Source organism: Hydra vulgaris, chromosome 03, assembly GCF_038396675.1.
Source record: "Hydra vulgaris chromosome 03, alternate assembly HydraT2T_AEP".
NCBI lineage: Eukaryota > Metazoa > Cnidaria > Hydrozoa > Anthoathecata > Hydridae > Hydra > Hydra vulgaris.
The window spans coordinates 11,086,969-11,104,883 of NC_088922.1; the positions used below are offsets into that span (position 1 = coordinate 11,086,969).

Sequence of the window (17,915 nt, forward strand, 5' to 3'; positions counted from 1 at the left end):
TATCCTCTGCGCCTACTGCTATATAAGTAAAGGTATGATTTTTTACTATAATGCACCTAATCAAATTAACTTTTTTTAAATAGCAATGTGATTTTCAATAAAAAACAAAAATAGTTAAAAAACAAAAAAACAAAAAAAAGAGAACTATTTACATAAAATTCTTTTAACACATTGCATGCGGGACACATACTAGTACGTTTTCTAACAAGTGATGCTTGGGTGCGGGACATGTACTAGTACATTTTCAGAAAAAAAAAGTCAGCTAAAATAATATTTCTATAAATTGTTGACTTTGAGAGTCAACAGTTAATAGAAATTGGCTTTGAGAACAAATTATGTCTTAAAATCAAAACCATTAAATTAATTACAAATGCTTAAAAAATAAAATGCTTTTTAAATTACTATTATAAAGCAAACTTACTTGACATGTATATTTTTATGTCAATGCAGAATATACATATATATATATATATATATATATATATATATATATATATATATATATATATATATATATATATATATATATACACACACACATATATATATATATACACAGATATATATATATACACACACACATATATATACACACACATATATATATACACACACATATATATATATATATATATATATATATATATATATATATATATATATATATATATATATATATATATATATGTATATATATATATATATATATATATATATATATATACACATATATATATTTAATGTTTTATACTGTTTTTATTATTTAATTTTATTTTATTTTTTTATTGTTTTTTAATTTTATTTTTATGACTGATTTATTAGTGTACATACATCAACTTTAATTTTATTTTTAAGACTGATTACTAGTGCACATACATCAACTGACTTAAATAGGTAGAACATTCGTGGAGCATACATACAACTGACTTAATTAAATAGAACATGCAAGGAGTGCTGTTATACCAAGTTTTTTTCTGAAATAGAGAGCTGTGGAGCTTCATTATATAAATTGACTAAGAATTTGGGTAGGTATTATCTAGCTTTATGTCTAAATAATTTTTGCTACAGCAAAAAAAAAAAAAAATTTCATTTTTCTTCATTTTTTCTGAAAAATCTGTTTGGATTCAACTCAGCAAATTTAAGTGTGCAAAATATATTGGGACAGTGCTGACATAAATATGCAATGATAATGCTCATGTTGTTACTTTTAAGAGTTTCTTTGTTATAATGCTGTTGTTTGATCCAGTTATCAAATGAATTTAATTGAATTTATTTTTTAAACAAATAAGAATCAGTGTAGTGTACTGCTTCAGCCATTGATGATTCAATGTGTAAAGAAATAAAAGTGCTGTTTACAAATGATTATCTTTTCTCAACTTTGTGCCATTATTATATATGAAGATTAGTGATCAATGTTTGTCCTGAGCAACATGTTATGATATGTTATGACAGTTTGATATTTTGTAATATCAAACTGTCATAACATATCATAACATGTTGCTCAGGACAAACATTGATCACTAATCTTCATATATAATAATGGCACAAAGTTGAGAAAAGAGAATCATTTGTAAACAGCACTTTTATTTCTTTACTCCACTGTTTAAATGGTTAATTCAGTTTATTGCATCAATTCTTAAGTAATTTAAAAATGGGTGACATTTATAGTTATGCATTATATTTTTATTTTATTATATTTATGGTTATGCATTATATTTTTTTATTGTTTGGTTTAGTTTTCATTTCATAATAAACTACATTAATCTACATAATAATCAACATTAATAAATAAAATAATAAAAGCCTTTTTTTCTATTTTATTAATTGTATCATTTTTGTTTTTACTAATTTCAAATTTTTACTTTTTTTACATTTTTTCTAATAAAAAAAAATCATAAATACACATTTGTAAAATGATAATATTGATTGCACTAATTTTAAATAACATACTATTACTACTAAAACTTGACCAGGTACCTTACATAATATTACTACTAAAATTTGAGCAGGTATCGAACATATTAATACCTCAAAATATTGAGCAGGTACCTAACATATAAATACTTCTTAAATTTAAGCAGGTACCTATGATACTAATACTACTAAAATATGAGCAGGTACCTAACATTATAATTAGTATATCAATTTTTCTCACATTGTGCGCCGGCAATATCTTTAACTTGTCCAGTTGTTCGAACAAAATTATCCCCAACATAATCAACCCTAAAAAAAAAAGGAAATATATATATATACTGTTCTAATATATTTTGCATACTTTTTTCGGAACATAGTTTACTTATGAAGCATAAGGTTTTCAAATGCAAACTATGATCATAAAATCATTCAGGCAAATAGATAAATAGAATAAAGAAACACTGTTGATGCTGTCATACTACAATTATTCCGCTGATGCTGTCATAATCAAATACCCATTTACAATACATATATCTGTTAAGTGTTTGAAAAGGTAAAATCTAGATATAAAGATTTCTTAGGGGGGAAAAAAATTATTTTTTTACTATCATTTTTTTATTTTTGTCTGAAAAACTGTCTGAATAAAGTTGGGATTTAAAACTTTAGGTATGAAAAATACTTGGCCTTGCAATTAATCGGTATTATATGCCAAGAAATTATCAGCAAAACCAACCATAACTTGGGCCACTCCTAACAATATTGTGTAAAATTATCTTTAATGATTCTTGATTATGCTAATGTATATTAAACAATAAAATATAAACATATTTACACAATAAATAATAAATAACTTAAAGAACCCAAATAAAAAGGCAAAAAACTTAAAGGGTGATCACTTTTAATCAAGAAAAAACTGCGCTTATGACGCCATTAATTTCTTGTAATTTTATAGTTAATATAATTTCTTGTAACTCTCTAGTGCATAAATGTAGAATTCAGAATAAATGAAACAAAATTGGGTAGTGCAAATTTAAAAAGGTTCAAAGATGCACTGGATTTTGTTGCCAAAAAAAATAAATACGTTTAACAATAAATCTTAAATTTAAAATTGAATAAGATATGATGAACTGGATAAATAAGAAGCATAACATTATTTTTCTTGTGAATGACTTTTGTCTCCGATGATAAGCATTTGATAGGGCGTCTTAAGACATTTAGAAGTTAAAGAAATGAAGAAGTTGAAGAAATGTATGAATGTATCAAACAGACAGTAATCAAAACAAAATTTTACATTTTTTGCTTTCATAAGAATTTTCTTAGACATCTTCTGTATATGCAGATGTCATAAGACAAAATTAAAAAACTCAGATTTGAATTTAAATAGAATAAAATGTAATGATCTCAGGATAGAAATTGGAAATATAATGAGCTTAGATAAATTGTAAAACTCAGAATAAAGTTGAAATTGAGCCATATTGAGATAACAAAAAAATTTGAGAGTAGACTCAAACATTTGTACAGCTTATAGGTAATGGATTCACAGAAAATGTAGATTTTTGATTTAAAACAGTTTGGAGAGTAAAAAATGCACAGGGGTATAAGAATAAAAAGGAAAAAAAATAGAAAATGAGATAGATGAAAAAAGTATATAAGTTTTTTAATTAAGGAGATTCAATACTCTTGTTGCTGGAACAAGAGTATGGTGTTCCTGAGCTGTGTGTGTAAAACATGTTCAGCTATGGGTTTTTTTTTTGGTCTTTTTGTTTTATTCTGATTCACTCCCAACAAGGCTGCAAGCAACCATTATTAAGTTGGGAGTACTAGAAAAAAAGAATAGAGTTATAGAGTAAGGAAACGGTTGACAGAAGACTTAAAAAGTTGAAGGTTGTATGAGTTAGGAAAAAATGAAGATGGGAGAGAGTTCCTAAGGGTTGAGGTGCGGGGAAAAAAACTAGACAAATAAAAGTTTTTGGAGCATGCAGGGACAGATACAGTAAAAGAATGAGACTTTGATGAATGATGAGTCAAGAGAGAATGAGTTTTAGTTTATGGAACTAGAGATGATAGCTCCTTGAGCAGGGACCATGGTAGTATTTGTAGAAAAGAGAGAGATGCAACTTTACAACAATAGGAAAGAGGCTCAAGCTTAGTAGATAGACCCAGTCCAACTATGTTAACAATGCAATTTTGGACCTTGTCTACACCTTTTCAAGATGTAATTGAGAACTTGAAAGTTGTAATTAGGAAACGTAAGATGTAATTTAGAACATGAAAGTTGTAATTGAGAAAAGTAAGATGTAATTTAGAACATGAAAGTTGTAAATAAGAAATCGTAAGATGTAATTGAGAAGATAAAAGTTGTAATTGCGAAAATTATAAAGAATACAAAGTTCTTTGTATTTTGAATTTTGTAGTCCTAATATACTTTGTAATTTAAGACTGGAAATAATAACATGATATCATTAGGATATATAAATTATATATCCCTTAATAGATATATAAAGCCATGAAAAAGGCATTTGAGGTTTAGGCGGTAACTGGAAAAATCCTATTGTCAATTAAAACATTTTTTATTTTTGTTTGTGAAAGATTTAATTGAGATTTCAGATGAATAATAAATAAAACACAAATAATTTAATTGAGCCGGTGAATTTTTAAACACCCTTTTTAAAAAAGCGTGACTTGGAGCATTGTCTGGTATGACGACCAAATCCTCTAAACAATTTCCGGATGTAACCCACTGGTTAAACATAGCCAACATCCACTTGTTACAAGAACCTGCTTTAAATGATCCTCTGCAACTTTTCCATTAAGACGACATTTGTTGTTGATATAGCTGCAATCAAATGTATGTTTGCACCTTTTGAAGAAGGTATTTTCATTATTGCTCTTTTCCCCTGTTTGGCACGTCCTTGTGTTTTTCTACAAAAAATGCTCCTAATATATTCAGCTCTTTTTGTTTGTTTTCATTACTATTCATGGTTGTAGGCTACTTGTGCACTTTTTTAAATGAAAATAGTCTGCCTTTGAGGTAATTGGCAATTGGGATTGTGCTGACGCTAATATTAAATTGTCTTAATATCCTTGTTTTAATGGCCACCAATGTCAACTGACAGTCACTTTAAATCCATGTTAGTGTTCCTTCAATTTGATCATCGGTTAATTTTTTTAGTTTAAAACCACCTCTTCCAGTAAAATTTAAATTTCTGCTGCGAACCTGATTGTATGCTGTCTTATATTTGACACCTAAAGTTTACGCCAAAGTCACCCAATCGTCGTTTCACTCAGCACATTCAATTACTCTTCTTCTATCATTCGATGAAGATAAAACATAATGTTTTCTTTCAACTTGTTCAGTTGTATGTATATTATGTCCACAAATTGGACAAGGTGGTTCTGGTTGTTCCAGAGGTGGTTGTAAACAAATTTAGTGAAATAAATGCCTGCACCGATTCAATTTAATAACAGACTTTCTATTCATAACATATTGACAAATAACACAAGAATCTCTCAATTCCATTACTGTATTACTGTATTGCTGGTTCATACAAATGCTAACTTTGATATTATTAACTTATTAAAATGCAGGTCCAAGAAGATCTTTTATAATGACCTTTAAGCTTACATTGAATTCGCAATTACAAATAATGTATTCTCATTTACATATTACAATTTCTTAATTACAACTTTTGTTTTTCAAATTACATATTGCGATTTCTTATTTACATGTTGGGTTTCTCAATTACATTTTAAAATTACATGTTGTGTTTCTTAATTACATATTGCGACTTCTAAATTACATATTTTATTTCTCAATTACATCTTACTTTTCTTAATTACAACTTTCAAGTTCTCAATATATAATAGAATATAATATAGAAATATTGACAGTACTGCGATAGTTGTTTGCAGTAAATAATTAAGTTTTGTTGGAGTTAACACTTACAAGCCACTGTGAGCCCCAATCTTTTACAGAAATGAGATCAGATTCAAGATCGGCTGCCTATTCTAAGCAATCGAAAAGAGAAGAGTTATTGTCAAGAAAGGAGTATAAAGTTGAGTCATCAGCAAAAAGAACTACCCTAGATGTAAGGTTTTCGGGAAGATCATTAATGTAGATAAGAAACGAAATAGGACCAATGATAGAACCTTGAAGTACCCCAGAAGTTACTGGAAATGAAGTAGAGTGTTCACCTTTCAGGTTGACTTTAATAAAGCGGTTAGAAAGAAACAATGTGATTATCTCAAAAACTTTCCCAGATACACCATATGAAACAAGCTTATGGAGAAGACCAGCATGCAAAACTTTATTGCTCTTGACATATTGAAAGCCTTAGATATGTCAAGAGCAATAGCCATAGTCTCTCTGCCTCCGTCTAATGCACAATAAAATCTTTCAGTCACAGCGGTTAGCAAGTCAGCGGTAGAGCAAGAGGATCAAAACCCGTACTGACTGTCTGACAGCAAGTTATTTGACTCAATATGGGATGTGAGAAATTTGTTTATCAAAGACTCAAATACCTTGCTTATAATAGATAGAAGACTGATTGGATGAAAATTGGAGTGGTCAGAATGTTCACCAGAGTTTTTGAAAATTGAAACAACAGATACCATTTTCCAGGAAAAAAAGACTCAGTCAAGCACTTATTAAATAGTTATGAAAAAATCGAAGAGAGCCCTGGAGAACAATTTTGTAAGAATGTGACAGGAATGTTGACTGGACCACAAGCCGTAGAAGAGTTTAATCGAGATATGACTTTACCAATGGAAGATGGAGTGATTTGAATGTCTAACAATAGGTTAATCTGTTTAATTGGAATGGAAAGAAGAGAACAGTCATAAGACTCGAGAACTGAATTAGAAGAAAAGTTTTTTGCAAATAGTTCTGCCTCATCCTTTGGAGAGGTAATAAGATCAGTCCCATGAATTAGAGATGGAATGTTAATCCTACCTTTATTAATGACGCTGTTGAATACTTTTTAAAAGTTTCAAGAGCCTAACTTCTGAGATAAGATACAAGATTTAGTGAATTGAGAATAATGGAGCTTAGCATCTGACAGCACCTTTTTACATCGATTTCTTTCAATAATAAATAGCTGTTTGTTCTCAACAGAGTTGTTCTTTTAAAAAAGATGAAAAAAATGATTATGATTAGAAATAGCAGCTGACAAGAGGGTGAAAACCATGGAGTAGAATGAGGCTTGACTTAAAACTGACAAGAAGGAATAAAAGTTTCCACTCCTGACTGAATCCAGGAGGTTACGTAAGAAGCACATTTTTTTTGTAGGAAGCACATTTTTCAGTTGAGAGGGAAAAGACATCAGCCCAAGAACCGTCACAAAGAAAATCACAAAGGAGTCCCAGTCAGCTCTAGAGTAGAAGTAGTGCAATAATAGGGTGAGTCCGAAAAGGAAGTACAAGATGAAGGACTTAAAAAGATCATTGCATGGTCAGAACCACCTAAGGAAGAAAAAGGAAAAACTGAACACAAACTAGGATCAGAGACAAGACATATATCAAGGAGTGAAGGTAAATGATTAGATTTGTCAGGAAAACGAGTCGAAAAGTTAACTATCTGAGTAAGAGATTGAGAAATGCAGACGTTACCAGCGTTAGTTCCAGCAGGGTCAGTGGTTTTAGAGCTTAGCCATTCAGTGTGATGAGCATTCAAGTTACCAATAACAACAATATTGGGGTAAAGAGAGAGAGCATGGTCGATTTGATCAGAAATCATATCTAAAAGATTTCAGTCTTGGAAAGAAGGAGAACGGTAAAGAACAAAGAGAAAGGTGATAGAGTGAAGAGGTGCTAAGCGGAAGCACATAAAAGAATGGACAAAAGATTCAAACCTGATTTCATGACAAATAGGTGAACTGATGCGACAAATAGGTGAATTGATGCGACAAATAGGTGAGTTGAACAGTGGGATAGTGAACCTGGTAGGGTGTATCCAATTTATTTAAGGAAATAAATTCAAAGGTGACTTTGAATTTATTTCCTTAAATAATTTCAAAGTCACCTTTTTGGTGAAATAATAATTTGGAATTAAAAAAAAAATCAGAGATTATATTTATGCATTACGGATAATTAATAATGAAAATTTATATACTGTGTAACTAAAAACATAAATTTAAAATAAATATTAATTCTACTTGCATTTTTCCAGCCCCACCACCTTTAGTAAAAGGACTTTCTCTCATTGAACGAGTTTTAGCATCATAGAAGGCAGAGTTGGGGTCCAAATTGTATAAATACTAAAGATATTTAAACAAAAGTAAAAGTTAAGAGATAAAAAAAAATATTTAACAATGTATAAAAAAAGTAATAAAGCATAATGTCAGTAATAAATTTTTTTATCAATTGTTAACTAAATAGCACAATATTAAGAAAATGTATTTATATGAATACAAATGTATTTATATGAATACATTGAACGAGTTTTAGCATCATAGAAGGCAGAGTTGGGGTCCAAATTGTATAAATACTAAAGATATTTAAACAAAAGTAAAAGTTAAGAGATAAAAAAAAATATTTAACAATGTATAAAAAAAGTAATAAAGCATAATGTCAGTAATAAATTTTTTTATCAATTGTTAACTAAATAGCACAATATTAAGAAAATGTATTTATATGAATACAGTCAAATTGATAGAAATTAACAAAAACAATATTACTAATAAGAATTATTAGTATGTTAAAATTTTTCATGACTAAAACTAAATAATAAAATAAAATAATATGATAATAAAAAATAACAACAAAATGTACAAATGTACATAAAACTAACATATAAACAGTAAATACTATATAATATATAATATATAACAATGTATAATAATAATAATAATGTATAATAACAATAATAATAATGTATAATAATACATAATATGTATAATACATAATAATGTATAAAAATAATATATCAACTATATACATAAATTAATACATAACTTATAATTATTCATACTTTAGAAAAACATAACATATTTGAATTTATACTTAAATATAAATTTATTAAATGTAAAAAAATACCTTGGCTGTATCTTCTCTTATTCTTAAATTTCGAACAGTTTGCCTCCTGCAAAGAAAATTTAGTTTATTTTTGTTCATGTATTTGTAAAAAAAATTTATGCAAAATAAAGGTACACATTTCCATTAAACTTTTAGCCAAGCATATTTACTTACACATTTGCATCAAACTTTTGGCCAGGCATATCTACTTCATCTGCATACTTTTCTTCTTCTTCATCATCATTATTCTAATGAAAAAAAATGTTTAATTGAAATATTAAACTTTTTTTTTTCTTGACTACAGTATAGCTTTCTTGAGGTGATTTTACAAAAAAAAAAAAAAAAAACTTGAAAATTAAAGTACTACTTAAAAAAAAGAAGTGACCAATAAAATACCAATTTAGTTATCTTTTTCCCTGATTGTAACTCTTCTTCCAGCTGAGCAGCTTTTAACTGCCTTTTTGCCTAAAAAATAACATAATTCTTTAAACTAATTTAGAAAACACAATTTTTCCAACTTTTAAATGGTATTTTCCCCTCCTCCCCATTATCAACTTTAACTGGTGTACACAATATCACTAATTGATATTGAAATTGGATTAGCAACAAGAGCTTTATATAACAATATACAATTATATGAATTTATATACTTATTTAAATAATTATATAAATCTACATGCCCTGTATAAATTTATATATAGTTGAACAAACCTAAAAAAGGGAGTAAAACCGTAAATTTGAACAAACATAAAAAAGGGAGTGAATCAGATTAAAAAATAATAATAATAATAATAAAACAAAATATTGAAAGAAAAAAAAAAGTTAGTCATACTTCATCAACTTTAGCATATTCTTCTAGAACTTTACTGTGTACATTGACATCATAACCAGACCATCTAAATATGAAATCATAAATAATGTTACATTAAACTATTTATATAACTATAAATTTTTAAAAATGCAAGATAAAAAGTTCAATTTTGAATTCTAAATTTTTGAATTTTGTCCATAATTGTTAATTGATCCTAAATTGTATTTGCTTAACTTTACAACTTGTTTGAAATCTGCAACTTTCTTTACAAACAATTTAAATCTAAGGATACTATTTGATATTATTTTGATTTTACCAAAGCATTTGACTTTTTCCACACATAAAATATATATATATATACACACACACACGCGTGCGCACACACACACACACACATATATATATATATAACCCTCGGAATTAGGAAAAAAGAGAATCTTTTAGAGGTCAGCAGCAGGTCAGCAAAAAAAATTTGATACAAAGGTTTTACTACAAACCATAGAAACGAGGTGGCAAAAAATTGCTGACCACAAATACTTTTAGGTCGGCAGTTAGGTTATGGCAGTTAGGTCAGGCATTGCCAAGGTTAAGTTAGGTTGTAGGTTAGGTTATTTGACATTGCCAAATGCCGACCCTTATTCCGAGGGTTGTATATACATTTACAATATTTGAAAATTGTCTAAATTTACAATAAGTTATTAGTAGAATTTAGAAAATTAGAAACTGGCTGAAATATATTCTAGGACCTGAAATTTAAAAAACATTGCATCAATAACTAATAAAGTATGCCTGTTTTAGGGGATAAGAAAAAGTAAGCCATCAAAATTAAAAATAGGATTGTAATAAGGCAATTGTATCTAGCCTTCTTACATGCAGTGTCTGTCTGGTGTCGGTACTTAAAATGTTTTACATTATAACATTTACATTAAAAACTGAAAAGAGTATACATAAGTGCAACAAAAATTAATGTTAACAAGTTTTTCTTTTTTTTTCTATTTTTTTTTCAACATCATCACTTCCAACAAGGCTGCAAGCAACCACTATTAGAGTTGGAAGTTGCTAGAAAATAAAAGATAAAGTTTATAGAGCAAGATAATGATTGACAGATGACTTAAAAGATTGCAAATAAGGAATCAATTTAAATCAGTTAACAATCTGTTAAGAAACTTCAACTAGAAAGACTAGGTACTTAGTTAAGAAACTACAGCTACAAAGACTGGATAATATGTTAAGAAATTTCAGCTACAAAGACTGGGTTCAATGATCAGAACAACATAAAAGGGACCAGTTTTGAGAAAACAATAACAGACTCCATTGCCAAAATAACAGTGATTAATTCAATTATTATCAAATTTATTAAAACTTTTAACTAATTTAAAAACGAGTTCAATAAGACTCCAATTATATTAAAAATAATCAACTCATAAGCTATTGTGATGCAACCAAAACTGCATTTTGTTTTCTATAAAAACTTTATATAGCCTTCTATATAACCTTATTATTCTTATATTATTATATATACCCAAAGGGTATATTAATACTTTAAGGAAATGCAAAATAACAACAAAAAAAATGTAGCTTGCATGTTTTGAAATTAAAATTGTATTGTAATTTGTAAAAAAAAACTGTAATACTGTTAAAAAAGTTTTTCTTTTAGATTCTAGAGAAAATTCATACAGAAAATTTATTCAGAAGAATTATGAGTGAAAGTTCAATTATTTATTTTTATATCCTAATAATAACTTTTAATAATAATGCAGAAAATTAATAAAATAATTAAACAAATGCAAGAAAAAATACAAAAAGAAAAATATAGTATAAAAAATATAAGCAATTGATACTACTGCTTGAAAATAGAAGTAGTTGCTAGTACTACTTGAAGATAAAAATAAATTTATAAAGTAAAAAAACAAAACCAAATTAACTTTATTAAAAAAAAATAAGAATGAATAACTTACTTGATTAAAAACTAATTTTAGTTTTGATTAACTATCAATAGTTCAATACTGGTAAGGTTTTAAAAAAATATATTAAAAATCAAGTTTGGTGAGTGCTGGTAATAAATTAATTATAGTTATTAGATTACCTATAGCAGGTATGATGTAATTATACCAGGTGTTATGTTATTATAGCAGATATGATGTAATTATAGAAGGTATGATGTAGTTATGGCAGGTATAGGCAGTATTATTGGAGGTATTGAAAATTTGATTAACAAAGACTAAATTTGACTAATAAACTAGATAAATTTTTGATCAAAAAAACATTTCAATTCATGAGGCTAAAAATTATTTTCTTTTTAAACATTTTGATTCTTTGATAAATCTTTTTTTAAGTTTTTAAAAGTTGAGTGTTATTATTCGCAAGATATTATTCAAACTATGAAAAATTTATTCATAAACATAATATTTACCTATCTCTTTTGCCATCATAGTCAAAGTTTAATTCTCCCTTAAAAAACACATAAGATCTTTTAAAAAATAATATTCATTAATACATATACATATAGCATATACCTTAAAGTGCATCAAACTCCATTTAATTAAAGAAAAAAATTATTTCTTAACTTTCCATGTAAATACCAAGTAAATACCAAAAAAAAATTTATAACTGGAAATGTTTAAGTTTTTTCCTAAACTTTCCATTAATTACCCAAGCAAATAACCAAAAAAACTTTTTTCTACAGAATGAAGAAGCTTAATGCACTCTAATTTAGACAAATAATTTTTGTTATATAAAAAGAATGAGGGGGCTTAAAGCACTCATATAAAAATGAGGCTTTTCAGCAGGAAGAGTAACTGATTAGTGATACATAATTAATACACACAATTCAATTATGTATCACTAGTATCGCTTTTACAATTTAAAACAAAATATTTGCAAACACTATTAAGTATTTAAGCAGTCCAAAGGTTAAAGATGTTAAGGCTCAACACCTTTAACTTTTGGATCTCATAAAGATATCCTAAGCTGATTTAAAAGTGATAAAAAATCACAAAAATAATGAATCTCATAAATCTCATTAGTTTGTTATGATCTTTGTTATCATCATTTTTATCATCATTTTTATCATCTTTGTTATTATCATAGTTTAACTTAGTTTATGCATTTTTTGACACTTCCTCTACAGCATGATTTTATTGTTTGCTTTTTTCTTGCTCCAAAAAAACATTACTAAGCAAAAAAGCTTTTATACTAAAAAGTGTAGAAAATTACAAACAAATAAAATACAAGTCTGCAAAGTTATATGGAGAGTAGTGAAAGTAAAATAAGAAAAGTAAATAATAATTAAATTTTTTACATTTTTTGTTTCTTAAACCTTTATACTTTTTATTTTTTAATTTTTTTTTTTTTTTCCTTAAACTTTCATATTTTTCATTACAAAACTTACATTACTATATTAGATTAACATTTTCTTTATATTTTTTAAAGATTTCATCTTGTTTCTATTTAAATGTCTTGAGGTCATGTTTACTTTTTTTATTTTTTCTGTTTTATCATTCTTTCTCTTTTTGTTGTATTTTAATAGACATATTATATTACAGCAGTATTTTAATTCTGTTTTAGTTGCTAATTCTTTTTTTGATAACTTTTATGTTTTAAAAAAAAAGTTCTTTTTTCCCACATTTTTTGCTTCTATTAGGCAAAAAAAAAAAAAAACTGTTAGTTTGTTCAGCTATATGTAAGAAAGATACAAAAATCTAGACAAAAAAAAATAACAAAAAATTTAAAAAAATTAAAAATCCTGTTCACATTTGGTTGACTTGATATGGGAACATGAAAGTTGTTTACATTCATTTAGACCAACAAAAGAAAGTTACTTCGTATTTTATACGAGTGGGAGAGCATAGCAGTTACCCTGACATCAAACTAATTACAATGAAACAGTTTGTAAAAGTATGACTACTGTTTTAAGAATGCAAGTAAAAAATTTCGTTTGTCATAAGTCAAATTAAAAAAAGTGATTTTGGTTGATAATTGCTTAATGAATTTTATAGTCCATTTCTTACTCACAACTTTATTTCAATCTTCACTTCTTACACAGAACTTCACTTCAATCTTCACTTCTTACACAGAACTTCACTTCAATCTTCACTTCTTACACATAACTTCATTTTAATCTTCACTTCTTACACACAACTTCACACCAATCTTCACTTCTTACCAGAGATGTAGGTCTTGAGACCACTCGAGACTCATATATAACTGTCTTGGTCTTGGTATTGGTCTTGAAGCCTAAAATCTTGGTCTTAGTCTTGGTCTTGAAAGCCTAGAGTATTGGTCATGGTCTCGGTCTTGGAGCTCTGCTGTCTTTTACTTTATTGATTCTTACAAAAAATATCAACTCAATGTATGGATTAGTTACTAATAACAAACCGAAGATCGCCACAACTTCCCGCTTTCAATGAGAGTTTGTCACGTTGGTTTGACAAGGTTCTAACTGAAATTTATATTATTTTAGGAGAATTTAAAAAAAAATTATTTTAATTTTTTTTTAATGTTTAATTAAAATTATTTATATTATTATTTTTTTACTTGTTTATGTATTCTTTTTACACAGCAATAATACGTAAATGATACGTAAATAATACGTAAATAATACGTAAATGATACACGGTATGAAGAGACCTTATTGAGATAACCAACATACCAAATTTTATCAAAGGCTTTAAAAATGTTGAGAACGATAGACCTAACTTCTCCTTATTTATCTAATGCACGATAAAACCTTTTGGTTATTATCATTAACAAATCAGCAGCAGAACAAGGAGATCAAAATCCATATTGATGATCAGAAAGTAAGTTGATATATTCAAGATGAAAGATTATGTGTTTGTAAAATAAAGAATCAGAAACCTTGCTTATGATAGGAAGAAGAATAATGGGACAGTAGTTAGACAAGTCAGATTGCACTCCAGATATTTTAAAAATTGGGATAACAGATGCTGCTTTCCTGCAGGCTGGAAAACAAGACTTTGATAAACACTTGTTAAATAGTTTTGAAAATATAGACGACAGTTCCAGAAAGCACTTCTGCACGACCATAACAGGTATGTTGTCTAGACCATAAGCTGTAGAAGAGTTTAAGCAGGAAATCAATTTAGCTACAGAAGCTGGAGTGATATGAATGTCAAGTAATGGATCAACCTGTTTGTTGGCTATATCAGGTAGAATGTGATTAGTGAAATCAAAAGATGAGATTGATAAAAAGTGTTCAGCAAATAGCTTTGTCTTTAGGTGAAGTAACAAAATCTGAATCATGAAAGATGTAGAATGACAGATTTACCCTTATGATAGGCACGGTTGAAGATTCTTCAGAAGTTTTGGGAGCCAAATTTTTAAGATGAAATACAAGATTTTGTGACTTGAAAATAGCAGGTTTTGGCATCAGAAAAAACTTTTTTACAGTGGTTTCTAGCAATAGTAAACAGGCGCCTGTTTTCTGGAGAATTGTTTTGGCGATAGATATGGAAGTAATGGCTATGATTGGAAATTGAAGCAGCATAATGAGAGAAAAACTATGGGATAGAGTGAGGATTGACTTGAAATCGTCAAGAGGGAATAAAAGATTCCATGCCAGCCTGAATCTAAGAAGTTACATAAGTAGCACATTTGTTAGCAGGAAGATGAAAGATTTCTACCCAAAGGCTGTCACAAAGAAAATCACGGAAATAGCTCCAGCAAGCTTAAAAATAGTTGTAAGAGGTATGAAGATAGAGGGATTCTAATGATGAAGAAGAACAAGATAACAGTTTTAGAGAGATCAAACCGTGATCTTGAGAAAGGACTTTAGAATATTCTGGAACAATTAAAGAATATTCTAGAATAATTTAGAAAATTATAGAAAAATTTAGAACATTCTGGAACAATTTAGAATATTCTAGAACAATTTAGACTGTGTATATAATATTCTAGAACAATTTATATTGTGTATATATAGCTGCTCATCTAATTTTAGAGTCATTACAAAAGCAACAAATGGCGACGTACAAGCCTAGCAATAGTAGCATTCAGAAGAACAAGGATGTCTGGACCAATAACCTGGTAAAATTTGAAGACTCTCATAAAGGAAGAATGGTCCCTTTGGAAGAATATTCACTGGAAGAAAAGTGCAGAATGCCTCTCCAAAAGCAAATTATCGGACGCTACTATTTCCTTGGACCGAAAATCAAAGGAAGAAAGGAGCGAATAGCAGGAATTTCCAAAGAAGTCACCAAATTGTGGAAAAATAAACTGAATTTTCCTCATGTATCTGATCAAGTTATACAAGCAAAGCTTGTTAAAATACTGAAATGTTATGGTGAATGTGTCAAGTGGGGAAGCTACAAACCCATTGATGAAATTTTTGATATTACTAAAGTGGATGGAACATGGTTATCTTGCAAGGACAAGTAATTGTACCATCTCTAAGTGGAAAGCAAAGGAACAGTGGGATACTCTACAGGACAAACGGTCAGTAAACAAACAATCCATCCTTCTAAAAGACAAAAACTTTCTAATAGGTTATCCAACTCATCATCTTACTATCCTGGTTTTAGTGATTCTGAGACTGACAACAGTGAACATGAAAATGGTGAAGAAGAAGATGAGACTACTCCTACACCAAAACAGAAAACATCATAAAAGCAAATTTGCACAACTTGGCAACCTACACAATAGTATCAACAAACAAAGCGGCTAACATATGCAAGCAATTGGCTCGTGAAGGCATTGACATCCCAACTCCATGTCAACCAGTTATTTACAAGTCAACAATCAAAGAGGCAATCAAGCTAAAAAAGAAATGATTGAAAAGTTGCATATGGAAAGTTGGTCCTTACAATTTGATACCAAGTACATCAACAGAATCAATTATCAAGTGGTTGTCCTTAAAAATGAGAGAAAAGAAATCAAATTGGATGTGCTGGGCTTGGTAGATGGCAGGGGAAAAACTATTGCTCAAGGAATTTCTAAAGTCCTTGATGAATTTCACCTATGGAATTCAATACAGATGATTGTTGCAGATGCCACCAGCGTTAACACTGGAAAAAAGAATGGTGTTGTTGAATTATTGCATTATTGTAAATTTGCAACCCTCTGTTTGGTGATGGGTGAAGAACTTGGAAGTAAAACACAATTGCTGAATATCGAATATCCATTTATATCTCAACTGATGATGGAGTACGAAAAACTGAAAACACAGTTTGATAACGGAATAGAAGTAATTCTCGAAATATCAGGCTGGAGAGATAATAAAAAAAATTTTATTTTATCTCACTCGAGTGTAGAACGAAAACGACTTTAATAACTTGGCTAAATCCATGCAAAAAGGCTTTAAACTCTTTGAAAAGTCACTGGAAGCAAGAGCCATCCATACTACAGATCCCCAGAAGTAATCAATGTGCAGAGCACGCAATCAAAGTAATGAAGGAAATGTATTCATCATGTAAAAATAAAAACAAATTGCACCTTCTATTCCTTCAATGCAACAAGCAAGAGCAAGGTCAACGGTCTGAGTCATTGTTGGATTGAAAATTTATTATACTACATGACTATGACATTTTAAATACATCTGAATACATAGTAGTACTTATGTCAAAATCAATTTTCCAATAGCGAAATGAACTTTTTTCAAAAGATATGCAAATAATAGTTCATTTTGTGCTTTTTAGGTAAAAGTTCATCAAACTGCAGTACAGGAGCATGGGGTTGAAAAAAAATCATAGCCCTAATGTGCAACATGGCACTGTTAGTATTCTAATGTTTTACAGCTGTTGATAGAATCGGTCTTTCTGAGTGCAACAACAGAGTTAGGGAAACCTAACTACCAGTCGGCCTTAGAACCATAAACCTGAGTTTTAGAGCTAAGTCTAAATCCCAGTCTTGTAAAAACTTTCAATGTCTTGGTCTTGGTCTTGGGTTAATATTTTTGATGTCTTGGTCTTTATCTTGGTCTTGAAGCATTCAATCTTGGTCTTGGTCTTGAGCCCAATTATATTGGTCTTAGACTTGGTCTTGGTCTTTAGTGTCTTGACTATATCTCTGCTTCTTACATACAACTTCATTTCAATCTTTACTTCTTACACACAACTTCACTTCAATCTTCACTTCTTTCACACAACTTCATTTTTTAAATCTTCACTTTTACCCTTCTTTCTTTTTTCTTCTTTTACTTTTACCCAAAGTTATTGAACTTCTT

The 17,915-nt window shown here is 28.7% G+C and overlaps 1 protein-coding gene across 1 annotated transcript in view; it reads right to left on the reverse strand.

The window, feature by feature from the left end:
* LOC100213219 (pre-mRNA-splicing factor SLU7) overlaps positions 1 to 17,915 on the reverse strand; it is a 45,583-nt gene that overhangs the window by 11,863 nt on the left and 15,805 nt on the right. Inside the window, exons 6-12 of the mRNA XM_065792318.1 lie at positions 12,150 to 12,187; positions 9,758 to 9,821; positions 9,322 to 9,390; positions 9,100 to 9,173; positions 8,947 to 8,992; positions 8,071 to 8,168; positions 2,156 to 2,223 (exon numbers count right to left, since the gene is read on the reverse strand). Coding sequence (XP_065648390.1) covers positions 2,156 to 2,223; positions 8,071 to 8,168; positions 8,947 to 8,992; positions 9,100 to 9,173; positions 9,322 to 9,390; positions 9,758 to 9,821; positions 12,150 to 12,187 — 457 coding nt within the window. The remainder of the gene's footprint in view (positions 1 to 2,155; positions 2,224 to 8,070; positions 8,169 to 8,946; positions 8,993 to 9,099; positions 9,174 to 9,321; positions 9,391 to 9,757; positions 9,822 to 12,149; positions 12,188 to 17,915) is intronic.